Source organism: Epinephelus lanceolatus, chromosome 15, assembly GCF_041903045.1.
Source record: "Epinephelus lanceolatus isolate andai-2023 chromosome 15, ASM4190304v1, whole genome shotgun sequence".
NCBI lineage: Eukaryota > Metazoa > Chordata > Actinopteri > Perciformes > Serranidae > Epinephelus > Epinephelus lanceolatus.
The window spans coordinates 32,145,574-32,158,394 of NC_135748.1; the positions used below are offsets into that span (position 1 = coordinate 32,145,574).

At 38.0% G+C, this 12,821-nt stretch overlaps 1 protein-coding gene across 3 annotated transcripts in view; it reads right to left on the reverse strand.

Annotated features, from left to right (window-relative positions):
• sptb (spectrin, beta, erythrocytic) overlaps nt 1-12,821 on the reverse strand; it is a 78,965-nt gene that overhangs the window by 13,542 nt on the left and 52,602 nt on the right. For all 3 annotated transcript variants that reach the window (XM_033643515.2, XM_078175192.1, XM_033643514.2), the window contains 10 exons: nt 12,231-12,521; nt 11,785-11,915; nt 11,325-11,529; nt 8,770-8,993; nt 8,429-8,579; nt 7,037-7,281; nt 5,945-6,083; nt 5,498-5,582; nt 2,437-2,633; nt 2,145-2,227 (listed from right to left, as the gene is read on the reverse strand). In XM_033643515.2, the coding sequence (XP_033499406.1) occupies nt 2,145-2,227; nt 2,437-2,633; nt 5,498-5,582; nt 5,945-6,083; nt 7,037-7,281; nt 8,429-8,579; nt 8,770-8,993; nt 11,325-11,529; nt 11,785-11,915; nt 12,231-12,521 (1,751 nt within the window). The remainder of the gene's footprint in view (nt 1-2,144; nt 2,228-2,436; nt 2,634-5,497; nt 5,583-5,944; nt 6,084-7,036; nt 7,282-8,428; nt 8,580-8,769; nt 8,994-11,324; nt 11,530-11,784; nt 11,916-12,230; nt 12,522-12,821) is intronic.

Consider the following 12,821-nt stretch of genomic DNA (forward strand, 5'->3'; position numbering starts at 1 on the left):
GTCAGAGTATAGTGTGTCGTCAAAAACCATGAAAAAACATCATAGTATAGCGTGTTGTCAAAAACCATGAAAAAACGTCATAGTATAGTGTGTCGTCAAAAACCATGAAAAAACGTCATAGTATAGTGTGTCGTCAACAACCATGAGAAAAAGTCATAGTATAGTGTGTCGTCTAAAAGCATGAAAAAACATCATAGTATAGTATGTTGTCAAAAACCATGAAAAAGTCATAGTATAGTATGTCGTCAACAATCATGAAAAAAAGTCATAGTATAGTATGTCGTCAAAAACCATGAAAAAATGTCATAGTATAGTATGTCGTCAAAAAACGTGAAAAAACGTCATAGTATAGTATGTTGTCCAAAACCGTGAAAAAAAGTCATAGTATAGTCTGTTGTCAAAAACCATGAAAAAACGTCATAGTATAGCGTGTTGTCAAAAACCATGAAAAGACGTCATAGTATAGCGTGTCGTCAAAAACCATGAAAAAACGTCATAGTATAGTGTGTTGTCAAAAACCATGAAAAAACATCATAGTATAGTGTGTCGTCAAAAACCATGAGAAAAATGTCATAGTATAGTATGTCGTCAAAATCCATGAGAAAAATGTCATAGTATAGTATGTTGTCAACAACCATGAGAAAAAGTCATAGTATAGTGTGTCGTCCAAAAGCCTGAAAAAACATCATAGTATAGTATGTTGTCAAAAACCATGAAAAAGTCATAGTATAGTATGTCGTCAAAAACCATGAAAAAAGTCATAGTATAGTATGTCGTCAAAAACCAGGAAAAAACGTCATAGTATAGTATGTTGTCCAAAACCATGAAAAAAAGTCATAGTATAGTATGTCGTCAAAAACCAGGAAAAAACGTCATAGTATAGTATGTTGTCAAAAACCATGAAAAAATGTCATAGTATAGTGTGTCGTCAAAAACCATGAAAAAACATCATAGTATAGCGTGTTGTCAAAAACCATGAAAAAACATCATAGTATAGTATGTTGTCAAAAACCATGAAAAAGTCATAGTATAGTATGTCGTCAACAATCATGAAAAAAAGTCATAGTATAGTATGTTGTCAAAAACCATGAAAAAATGTCATAGTATAGTATGTCGTCAAAAACCATGAAAAAACGTCATAGTAAAGTATGTTGTCCAAAACCGTGAAAAAAAGTCATAGTATAGCGTGTTGTCAAAAACCATGAAAAAATGTCATAGTATAGCGTGTCGTCAAAAACCATGAAAAAACATCATAGTATAGTGTGTTGTCAAAAACCATGAAAAGACGTCATAGTATAGTGTGTCGTCAAAAACCATTAAAAAACGTCATAGTATAGTGTGTCGTCAACAACCATGAGAAAAAGTCATAGTATAGTGTGTCGTCTAAAAGCCTGAAAAAACATCATAGTATAGTATGTTGTCAAAAACCATGAAAAAGTCATGGTATAGTATGTCGTCAACAATCATGAAAAAATGTCATAGTATAGTATGTCGTCAACAATCATGAAAAAAAGTCATAGTATAGTATGTCGTCAAAAACCATGAAAAAACATCATAGTATAGCGTGTTGTCAAAAACCATGAAAAAACGTCATAGTATAGTGTGTCGTCAAAAACCATGAAAAAACGTCATAGTATAGTATGTCGTCAACAATCATGAAAAAATGTCATAGTATAGTATGTCGTCCAAAATCATGAAAAAATGTCATAGTATAGTATGTTGTCAACAATCATGAAAAAATGTCATAGTATAGTATAGTATGTCGTCAACAATCATGAAAAAATGTCATAGTATAGTATAGTATGTCGTCAACAATCATGAAAAAATGTCATAGTATTGTGTGTCAGATAAAATGACACAAAAAGTGTCATAGTGTAGTATGTCATTAAAATGTCATAAAGATGTCGTAGTATACTGTAGCATGTCAAAAACATCCTTAAAATATAGTATAGTCTGCCATAAAAATGTTATTAAAGTGTCATATGTCATAGTATAATGCACCAAAAATATGTCATAAAAAATGCCATAGCATAGTATCTCATAACTAGGTTATTTCAAAAAAGTAGTGGCATAAGTTATCAAAACTCTGAGCACTCCTGCTGCACAGTATATTAAAGCCTGCATGTATGCTGCAGTGCGTGTACCTGCTCTCCTTATCTGAGCGCTGCTCCTCTTTAATGAACTGCTCCATCTCCTGCTGCTGATTTCTCAGCTCCAACAACTCCAGCTGCAACACAACAGTGAACTGGAATCAGTATCTAATCAATTATTTGATTTAGATAAATATATGACACATTACTTCCTTTATCTTCAGCCCTTTTGAAAGAACTATTTTTGTTTAAAGTACTTGTATAAGCGTGCAGGTAAGATTTTTCCCAATCAATATTTCTGACATGGCTTTACTGTTTATCCTATGTTTTTCAGCTGTGTCCTTACCGTAGTGAGGCGCTCCAGTGCAGAGAAGCGTTCTTCCCACGTGGCGGTGGATTTCTCAAAGGCCTCGTGCCTCTTGAGGAGTTTCTCCACCTCATCTACAGAATGGCCCAAGTCTTTACTAGATACGTAGGGTTCCTGAGCGATCAGCCAAGCCTCCGCCACTGAGGCGTCCCGTGCAAACTGACACACCTCCAGCACTGGAGGCAACAAAGACAGGGGTCATTATAAGGATTTTATAGTGTAGTTTTTATCTTACAGTAGTGTGACTTTAAAAGAACCTTCAAGTTTCCATAAATATTAATGTTGGCCATTATATGAACTATGCTGCTCATACAGTCACATGAATACATTAATACTTTTTAGAGACAAGACTTGGTTTGAGGGTTTTATGGTTTCATAAAAAGCAATGTATAGATTCATACAAAATGCATACCTCTTGATCATTACTCATGAACTACTAGAAATGTGTGACTGTGTATTTATGTGCAAAGACACTGCCCCCTGTCTGTATTTTCTGAAGTTCTTTGTGACCTTCCCAGGACTTTGTGAAAAGGTAGCGACCAGGTGCCAGACAGTAAGCAGCACACATCCGAGAGGAAGCTATTAAAATCACTGACACAGCAATGAAATGAACCCCTGCAGATAAAGCATACAGCAGTGAATCCGGGGCTGGCTTGCACTTTGAGTTTCGCTGGCCATAATGTTTACAAGTAGTAACCAATCACAAACAAAGTAAAGCTGAGAAAGTGTATCTTTAAGGTTAGAGCTATACAACACACCTATTTTGGCTTCCCTGCATTTCTTTTAGAATCCATTTTAAAATTCTTTTTATTTGCATACAAGGCTCTCAATGATCTGGCACCAGAGTATATAACTGAGCTTCTCACACCGTGTCGTCCAAACAGGCCTCTCAGGTCTGCTAGTCTGGGTCTTCTAACTGTCCCACAGTCCATATTAAAGACAATGGGTGATAGAGCCTTTTCAGTTCTTGCTCCTCTGCTTTGGAACAGTGTCCCACTGAGCATCAGATAAGCTGACTCTGTTCACGTCGTTGTGAACTTGTCTGAAAACTTATTATTATTATTATTATTAAAATTATTATTATTATTATTATTATTACTACTATCATTATTTATTTATGTATTTATTTATTATTTAGGTTACATTAAGTGGCTAGGAATTGCATTATGTGGCAATTTTAGAAAGTAAGGGCATTTTCATATTTGTAGATAGAGTGGACAAGATTTCTTTACAAAATAAGGATTTTTTTGTAAGGGGGGGCATTTTAAAAAGTATATTTTATTTTGAAAACAAAAAATTTGGGGGGAAAATTTTGAAAGTAAAGAAAGTGGGGACATTTTTATGAATGGTAGGACATTTTTGAAAGTGAGGACATTTTCAGAAAGCAAAACTATTTGTACATAGAACTTTTTTACAATGTGAAGATATTTTGGAAAATATTAAGCTTTTTTTTCCAAAATAAGGACATTTTTAAAGTTGGACGACATTTTTAATTGGGGGGCATTTTTAGAAAGTGTATTTTATTTTGAAAACAAGAACTTTTTTTTTATTTAGAAAGTGAAGACTTTTTGGGAAGTGGGGACATTTGTAGGACACAGAGGACATTTTTGAAAGTGAGGACATTTCTGGAAAGCAAAACTATTTGTAGATAGAATGGACATTTTTAGAATGTGAAAATATTTTAGAAAGTATGAAGATTTTTTTAAAAAAAGTATATTTTTTGTAAAAAGGGGGTATTCTTAGAAAGTATATTTTATTTTGAAAACAAGAATTCCTTTTGGAAAACTTATAAAGTGAAGACATTTTGGGAAGTTGCAACATTTTTGAATTTTTGAAAGTAAGGACATTTTCAGAAAGTAAAACTATTTGTGGATAGAAAGAGCATTTTTAGAATGTGAAGATATTTTGGAAAATATTAAGCTTTTTTTTTTTTTTTTTTTTTTTTTACAAAATAAGGACATTTGGGGTGGGGGGCATTTTTAGAAGGTATATTCTATTTTGAAGGCCATTTTTGAAAGTGAGGACATTTTCAGGAAGCAAAACTATTTGTAGATAGAAAGGGCATTTGAGAACATTGAAGATTTTTTTTTTTAATGATTTTTTTTAGTAAAAGGGGGTGAATTCTTGGAAAGTATATTTTAATTTTGAAAACAGGAACTTTTTTTAATTAAGAATCAGAGGACATTTTTGAAAGTGGGGACATTTTCAGAATGTAAATTTGGGTAAGTATGAAGATTTGTTTTCTACCAAATAAGGATTTATTTGTAGGGGGTGCATTTCTAGAAAGTATATTTTATTTTGAAAACAAGAAACATTTTTGGAAAATTCTGAAAATGAAGACATTTTGGAAAGTGGGGGGATTTTTGTAAAGGGGGGGCATTTTTAAAAAGTATATATATATATATTTTTTAAAAAAAAAAACAAGAAAATTTTGGGGAAAATTTAGAAAGTGAAGACAATTTGGGAAGTGGGGACATTTTTAGTAATGTAAGGACATTTTCAGAAAGCAAGATCATTTTTGCAAAGGGATGACATTTTGTGAAGACATTAATTAGAAGTAAGGACAGTTTTAAAAAGGTTTTTTTTTTTCAAACAAAGAATGTTTTTAGAAACAGAAGGACATATTCTGGAAAGTTATAACAAAATGACATGTGGAGAACAGTTTAGAAGCTGAGACAATGTAGAAATAAAAGATTCAATCTTATAAAGCAGCATTTTCTCCAGACTTAAATCTGTACAGGCTGAGTATGGAGGTTTATAAAACAGAGGGGCATACTGAAGACATTTAAAAGTGAAAATATATTTTCAACATGTAGCTGTAAGATTCACTTAGGTGTTTAAGAAAACACAATTTTTTATTGTACATGGATCATTTTTGTTTTTGTGTGAGACTGTTTTAAAACTGCAACAAAATATCCTTATTGAATGGAAGGTTTCTAAATATATTGGCTTTCATGTCAGTCGTTTTAAGTATAGATTTGTGAGGAGAACAATGTACAGGATTTGTCTTTAGGTTGCAGGTCAGTGTGGTTTTACTCACAGAGTCTGAGCCAGTCCCATCTGTCGTCCCACTTGAACATCATCTCCTTCCTTTTCTCAATCAGCTGCACCAGCTTCTCTTTGATCTGACACAAGCAGTTATACAGTCACAGTTACATATCAGCATTATTAAACAACTCAGCCCCAAGACTGGCTATTATCCTCTAAGAATTAGTATTGTGAAGTAATTAACCACACGTTAAATTCAGGCCGGGGTCAATTGCTCATTTAAATTCTTTTGGCTTTTCCATTTCTAATTAGTGTTTGCTTTATAGTCTCCCTGATGAGTGTAAGATGAGTGGAAATTTTTCTTTCGTGGCAATCCAATTGGTTCCATTGTGCCAGACAAGAACAATCACTCCCAGAAAAGTAATTAAATCTAATGAAAGCAGCAATTTGAGGCCCAGCTGAGGATGAAAAGAAGCTGTCTTTACTGCTGAAGCCTTACCTCAGCAGAGTCTCGGTGCTTGCGTGTCAGCAGGGCTTTGCCGAGGTCTATGCAGTCAGTGAATTTTGCTCCCCTGGCCTCGATTTCTGAGCGGATCCCCTGGTGGTACTTCTGCAGGAGCTCCACAGATGAGACATCCCTGATGCAGGGGAGGAAAAGATACAGAGTGATAACAGGTAATGCATGAAGTGTATCTACCTCTGTTGGTGGGGACAGGAACTGCAACAGTAATGACCAGCCTCTGGCAACTTTACAGTATTCTTTATCTAATACTGGAGTTGTACAATATAAACTCAAACTAGTAAGAAGAACAGTTATAAAGAGAAAATATGCTAAAGCTCAAAACATATATTTTCTGCTTGTGAACAAATCAGTTTTTAACTGCATTTAATAACCTGAATATTCTTCATTACAGTTACTATAACTTTCATATCACGTGGTGAACACAAGCTAACAAATTTGGGCCAACTGGGACCAACTACTGAACAATAAGTGTGAGAATAATAGCCCCGATAACAAATTAAAATCCCTTTAAAACTTGTGTTTATCACTTTAATTATACAGTGAATAATATGAAATATATAGTTTTAATTCATTCATTTTATTCAAGGCTATATTTTATTACTCAGTCAAGAATATTCACACTAAAACATTATTTTAGTGACTCATGAAATTTATAAATTGAATAAAAAATAAAACTTAAATAGTCAAGGGCAAGTTTTGGGGTGCGTGAATCATATTTCTCTTTAGAAAAAAGAAAATATAGCTTTTGGAAATGGCAGAAATCAAGTTTTATTAATTTATCTAAACTCACTTAGTCGACATTTTTCTTTCGTTTCCACATAAACAAACAGATTAAAAAATAAAATATGTATATATACATATAAAAATATTACTTAATTAATTTCCAAACTTATACAGGCTATTGAAATTTATGTGAATATAAAGTAAAACTTAAATACTATTTTTGCAAGGTTTCAGGTTTATTTGTCAGCTGTCTGAATCAGACATCAGATGGACTTTGCAGGAATTAATGTTGATACTAAGTCAGAGTATGTGTCATTAAAAGTGTGAGGTCCATAACGTGCTCACCTGGGTTTCTCCTGCGTCTCTATCTGCTGGATGATGCTCTCCATCCAGGCCATCAGGTCTCGCACCATGGTGAAGAAGCGGAACTTCTCAGCTGTGTCCACCAGTTGCGCTCTGCGGCCGTCGCAGGCGTCCAGCAGGCCTTTCCAGGCTTCCACTACCTCTCGCTCTGTGGCCTGGATGGCGTCCGCTTGGCCTCCTGCATACTGGGCGTGAAGCCGTGCGGCGGTCTCCTGGAACTGTTGAACCTGGAGGAAGAAGAATGAAGGAGAGTCAATATGTGTTTTGCTTTACATGGATGATTGATAGGGATAAATATTAGGGCCAAGTGAAAGAGGAGGGGGATTTGTATGATGTGATTTTGAGAATTAAGTTGAAATGTCAAGAATAAAGTCAACTCCTCTGGCTTATCAAATGTGTCGTCATACAACATATCCTCTCTATATTGCACACAGGCTTGCATCTGTCCATTACCGGCTATTTCAGGCTGCACAACTGCCGCCAGCTCTTCCAAGTTTTTGTGGTTTCTCCCTCTGAACAGCACAATCTTTAAACAGCCCAATAATAATTTCCCTGTTACCAAACAATTCTGAAGTACACCAGTTCATATACACAAAGTATTTTGTTCAGGCAGCCATATGCGCTAAGGCGAGTACCTTGATTTATTCTCAAAACTCTGACTTGAAGCTCCAAATGTTAACTTTTTTCTTAACCTTTCAACTTTGTTCTCAGTCTGATTTATTTTTAGCTTTGTTTGGTTGGTCAGCCCATAAAAAATTCTCCAACCTTTGGCAGCTGCAGTTTTTGCCCAGGGAGGCTGAAATTTGGCATTGAGGTCACAGCTATTGCTAATTGTCCGTAGTTTCAACATTAGAAGGCTGTTCTTTCGCATTTGTGTGCTAAAGGGGGAAAGTTTTCTCTGAGCTCGCCTTAAATCTGAGTTTAACACGTGTTTGTATGAGGAGGATTTTGTGACTTCACAACCAGTTTGGAAGGCAATTGTAATCCAATATGCAACTAGTGTAACTCAAGGATATTTAAAGGATAGAGCTACAGGAAGCAGCAGAGCAGAGTGATAAGATTCACATTAATATTACATTTATTATTTTGACCCACTGTTGATGTAAAAATATTGATCACTGCAGCTTTAATTTTAAAATCTTATCAACTGGTATTTCCTCCCAGAGCAATGAGATTAAGGATCTGAAACAAATGTTAAAGTTCCCCCACTGGACCGCCATTTATGGTTTCTCGCCCTTTGATACAACTTTTCACAGTTGCCCCAAATATTGCAGCACTCTCTCCTCCCTACAGATGTGAATCATCAAAGTCTGCCTCTTGGCCGCTACCTGCTGTGTTCCCTCAGAGCAAAAGGGCTGATCCCCTGTGTTGTACCTGTTTGCCTAGAGCGCTGATGTCTCTCTCAAAGGCGGCGTGCATTCTGTGGAAGGACTCTGCTTTGCTGAAGTCCTCTCCCACATCTTCCGGCAGCTCTTTCTGCTTCTCGTGGATCTGAGCCACTAGCTCCTTCCCATCGTCAAAGTACCTTAAAGAAAAAGGGATTGATCTCTTAGTCTCATTGGATCTGTGTGTGTTATCACACATTTGTCATCCTGCTTATAGAAATCGACCTATTTGGACACGTTTTGTTGCATTACAGGATTAGACATGAATCTAAACGGCATCAATCCAGATAACTGTTCGTATCTCTGGTGCATCAATACTGTTTTCCTTACTTGAACAGTTCGTAAGATGTAGTGAGGTGCTGAGCCCGAGTGTCGATGAGCTCAAGCAGATCAGCCCAGCTGTCATTGATGGTGTCCTTCCACTCTGCCATGGTGGCTGCCTCGGTGTGGCCCGCTTCGATCAGCTCGTCTATCGTCTCGTTGACCATGTCCACTCGCTCCTGACCCACCATCCCCGTCTCCCGTGCAAACTCTCGGAACTTATCCCTCAGAAGCTAGAGAGAAAAGATAGATACGTTTGTTTTTGTTTTTTTTACAGGTAACAACAGAATCAGAGTTTGTATTTCAATTCCAGCAATTTATATAATCTTTTCCAGAATTTCCATGCTGTTATTTTTTCACAGCTATGCCTATGTGGCTCACAAGCATTTATTTTTTACATACATTTTCTTAAAAACAATCATGCAATACGATATCTTTATACAAGGGGTGAGCCCTCATGGTCAATTATTCCACATATTGATTCAAGGAACCGATTTCAAGTGCCGATTTCACAGTCGAATCCTTGCAGTTGCAGAAAAATGTGGTTATGAAACAAAGTATTACTCCATTTACGCTACAAGGGGGCTCTGAGTGTGAGTGATTTTACATAGAATTGTTTGGTTGTAAGGATCTGGATGGTTTTGCAGCTCTGTCTGGTTTTGAAGCCATGTATTATTATGCAATTAGGTTCTTAACATGGTTCTACATTTACACTATCTTGCAACTCAGTCCGCATGTGGTGAGATGAACCAATAGATGTACTTGGTATTCATATAACAAAACAGATGGATGAATTAATTAAACCTAATTTGAACGTTAAAAGCATCATGGTCACAGGAATCCTGAGTGGAGCTCCTCACAACTAATCTGTGAGATCCATCCAGTACTAAAATACAAACTTTTTCCATTTGTCCAGATTTCAAAAAAACATTTTCAATATCTACAAAAGATCTTCGCAAATCTATCACAATTTTTTGAAGACATAGTTCAACTTGGTTACACTAGAATTGTTTGGTGTCTCTGTGCTTGCAAAGCACTAAATATTTTTCTGAACTTATGAACGATTCTCTGTCAGAATCAGTGGGGGGAGGTGCGGAGAATCAGCTATTTGCAGTTTGCATCTGTCTCTAAGACAGAGTCGAAAGTTCTGTTTACAACCAGGGAAAGCAAGCAGCAACCAAACTAAGTGACGTGTTCTGTCTGTCTGTGTATTGATCTCCTCCGCTCCCTTTCAGCGCTGTGGACAGCTCTGCTGCCGCACCTAAAAACACACACCCACACACACACACACCCCCTGACCAAACAAACAACAAACAGATCCGGGTGGAATACATCCTCTTATAAATTTAATTCTTATGCCAAGTCATGAAGACAAATTGTTTAACTGGGTGTCTCAGCTCTTTTGTCTGGTGTGGAAGAAAACAAACTAAGGATGCAACTGAGAATATGAATCAATGAGCAGGAAAAAATAGCAGTTGAGGATAGGCAGGACTTGACAAATAAGATTTGACCATGAAAATTCCAAGTCAAGGACTGTAAACTTACATGTGTTCATCAAAATCAGTCACTTTAAACCAAAAGAAGCAAAAGCATTAAAGCAAAACATAAGATAACATAAAACAGATAAACGATCCTCTTGCTTGTCTCTTATTATTAATGAGATGTTTCTATCATTTGCTCTTTAGTTTTGATTTTTCAGTTCCCTTTAATGTAGAAATTGTCGTCCGTGAGCATAACTGTCTTATCTAACACAGCTCCAAAACAAGATAAAAATGGGTTACCACTTGCAGCTTTACGTGTATTTGAGCACCTCTACTTTATCAATCAAACTCTATAGCACCTTTCATACAGGTTCGTGCTTTACTAAGCTGATAACAAGACAAATGTAAACAGTAAAATAGTTTGAGACCCCTGGACACAAGACATAAAAATGATAAAAATGAAATAATAAAACAGTTAAATAGATAAAAGCCTCCTTGATACAGAAGCATTTGTCTGTGTGTTGCTCAGAGAGACAAATGGTCGCACTTCAGTTGTATTTTCGAGATGATTTTGGTGAAGTATGAGCCCTGAAGTTTCATGCCTGTTGGTGCAGATTAAGTCTCTTAGACTTTGGTGTTGTGGCCAGTGTCTCTCTGTTTCTCTTTCTCAAAAGGTACGATCATATGTTCATTCATTTATTCATCTTCCGTAAACGTTTATCCTGTTGGGGGTCATGGGGGCTGGAGCCTATCCCAGCTGACATTGGGTGAGAGGTGGGGTACACCCTCGACAGGTCACCAGACTATCACAGGGCTGACACATAGAGACAGACAACCATTCACACTCACATTCACACCTACGGACAATTTAGAGTCACCAATTAACCTGCATGTCTTTGGACTGTGGGAGGAAGCTGGAGTACCTGGAGAAAACCCACACTGACATGGGGGGAACATGCAAACTCTGCACAGAAGGGCTCCCCCACCTGGGTTTGAACCAGGAACCCTCTTGCTGTAGGGCAACAACGCTAACCACTGCACCATCATGCTCGTACGTGTGAATCTTTTTTGTGTGAATAATACCGTGACATGGTCCAGGTCCTGGCCCATCTCCTGAGAGGAGGCCACCACATCTCTCTCTGCGATCCAGTGCTCCAGGTCCTCCACCTCTCGGCTCAGCAGGAAGTGATGGAAGGTGTGGTCCAGCTTCTTCCTGCGGTCCTCCGCCAGCTCCCTGAGCCCCGCATACTGCTTATCCACCTGGCCCTGTCGTCTGATGATCTCCTCACTGCAGACAAGGTGAAAGGAGAGGGTGCAAAGGAAATGAGATGCAGGGAAGACGGAGAAAATGAGAAAATGGCAAACAGATTGGATTTGGGTTTACTCTAGATGAGGTGTGCGATTAGGAAGCAGGAATTATCGCACTTCTACGTGCTTGTGTCTCTTATCGCCCCAAACCACAGCTGACCGGGACAACATGAGTGAATTAGCATCTTCAGATGTAATTCCTTCAGTGTTTACATCAAATTATGGAAGCACAAACCCATCAGGATGGTCCTCGGCAAACAGCTTTTGGGCACGGTCAGCTAGCGTCTGAATGGAGTCAGCGTAGTCGTCCACGGCTTGCTTAAGGATCATGTGGCGCTTCAGCATCAGCATGGCACTCTGCTCATCCTGGAGAGACGGAAGAAGAAGAGGAGGAGGAAGAAACACAGCTATGAAATTATGCGGAAAAAAGAACGAGGAGACACATCAAAGCAAAACAAAACACTCCAAATGAGCTCTCAATAGAGGGTGCCACAAAAAAAAGCATGTCAACTTAATTGAAGAATAGCCAAAGCATGTAATCATGGTAATGCATGCAGTGCCACTTGTTATCTTCACAGTGTGATATGTTCTGGTTCAGATAATAAGATCTGTTTCAGACATCTGCGGTCACCTCCCTGATTAACCACCCTCCTCGTGTGTGTGACAGGCTCTGCTCCTCACCTTGGCCTTCTCATCCGCGATCATGTACAGCTCCTGCTCCCCTATCCACGCTTCGGCCTCATCCGCGTCATTGTAGTAGTGCTGGGCCAAGCTGGAGCCGTTCAGCCTCTCCCTGCGCTTGGCCATCTCGTCCTGCAGCCGGGCCCACGCCTCCTCCAGCTCCCTCAGCTGCTCTGTGATTCGCTCTGCCTCCGGTCTGCCCTCTGCGCTGGCGGCCGCCGCCATCCTCCTTCCTCGCTCGAGCACTTCGTCAACGCGGGGCTGGTGGCCCTCGATCTCCCTCTGCAACGTCTGATGGACAGAGAAGAAGAAGACAGTGAGTGTACAGTACAGCGTTGCATGAGAGATGATATGATGGTATCTAAGCGAGTCCCTCCGCAGCTGCTTTTTTGAAGGAAGTTCAAACATCAGTTGTATTCTTTTGTGATATAAATGGAATCAAAAACAAAGTGTTTTCGAGGATATGTTTTGGGTTTTTTTTGCTTTTACAGTATAAGGAAAGATCCGATCTTGACTGACAGTTGAAATTAGTTCACTGCGCAACTGACTGACAGTTTTTTGATAACATATTAATTCTTTTTCATTCATTCA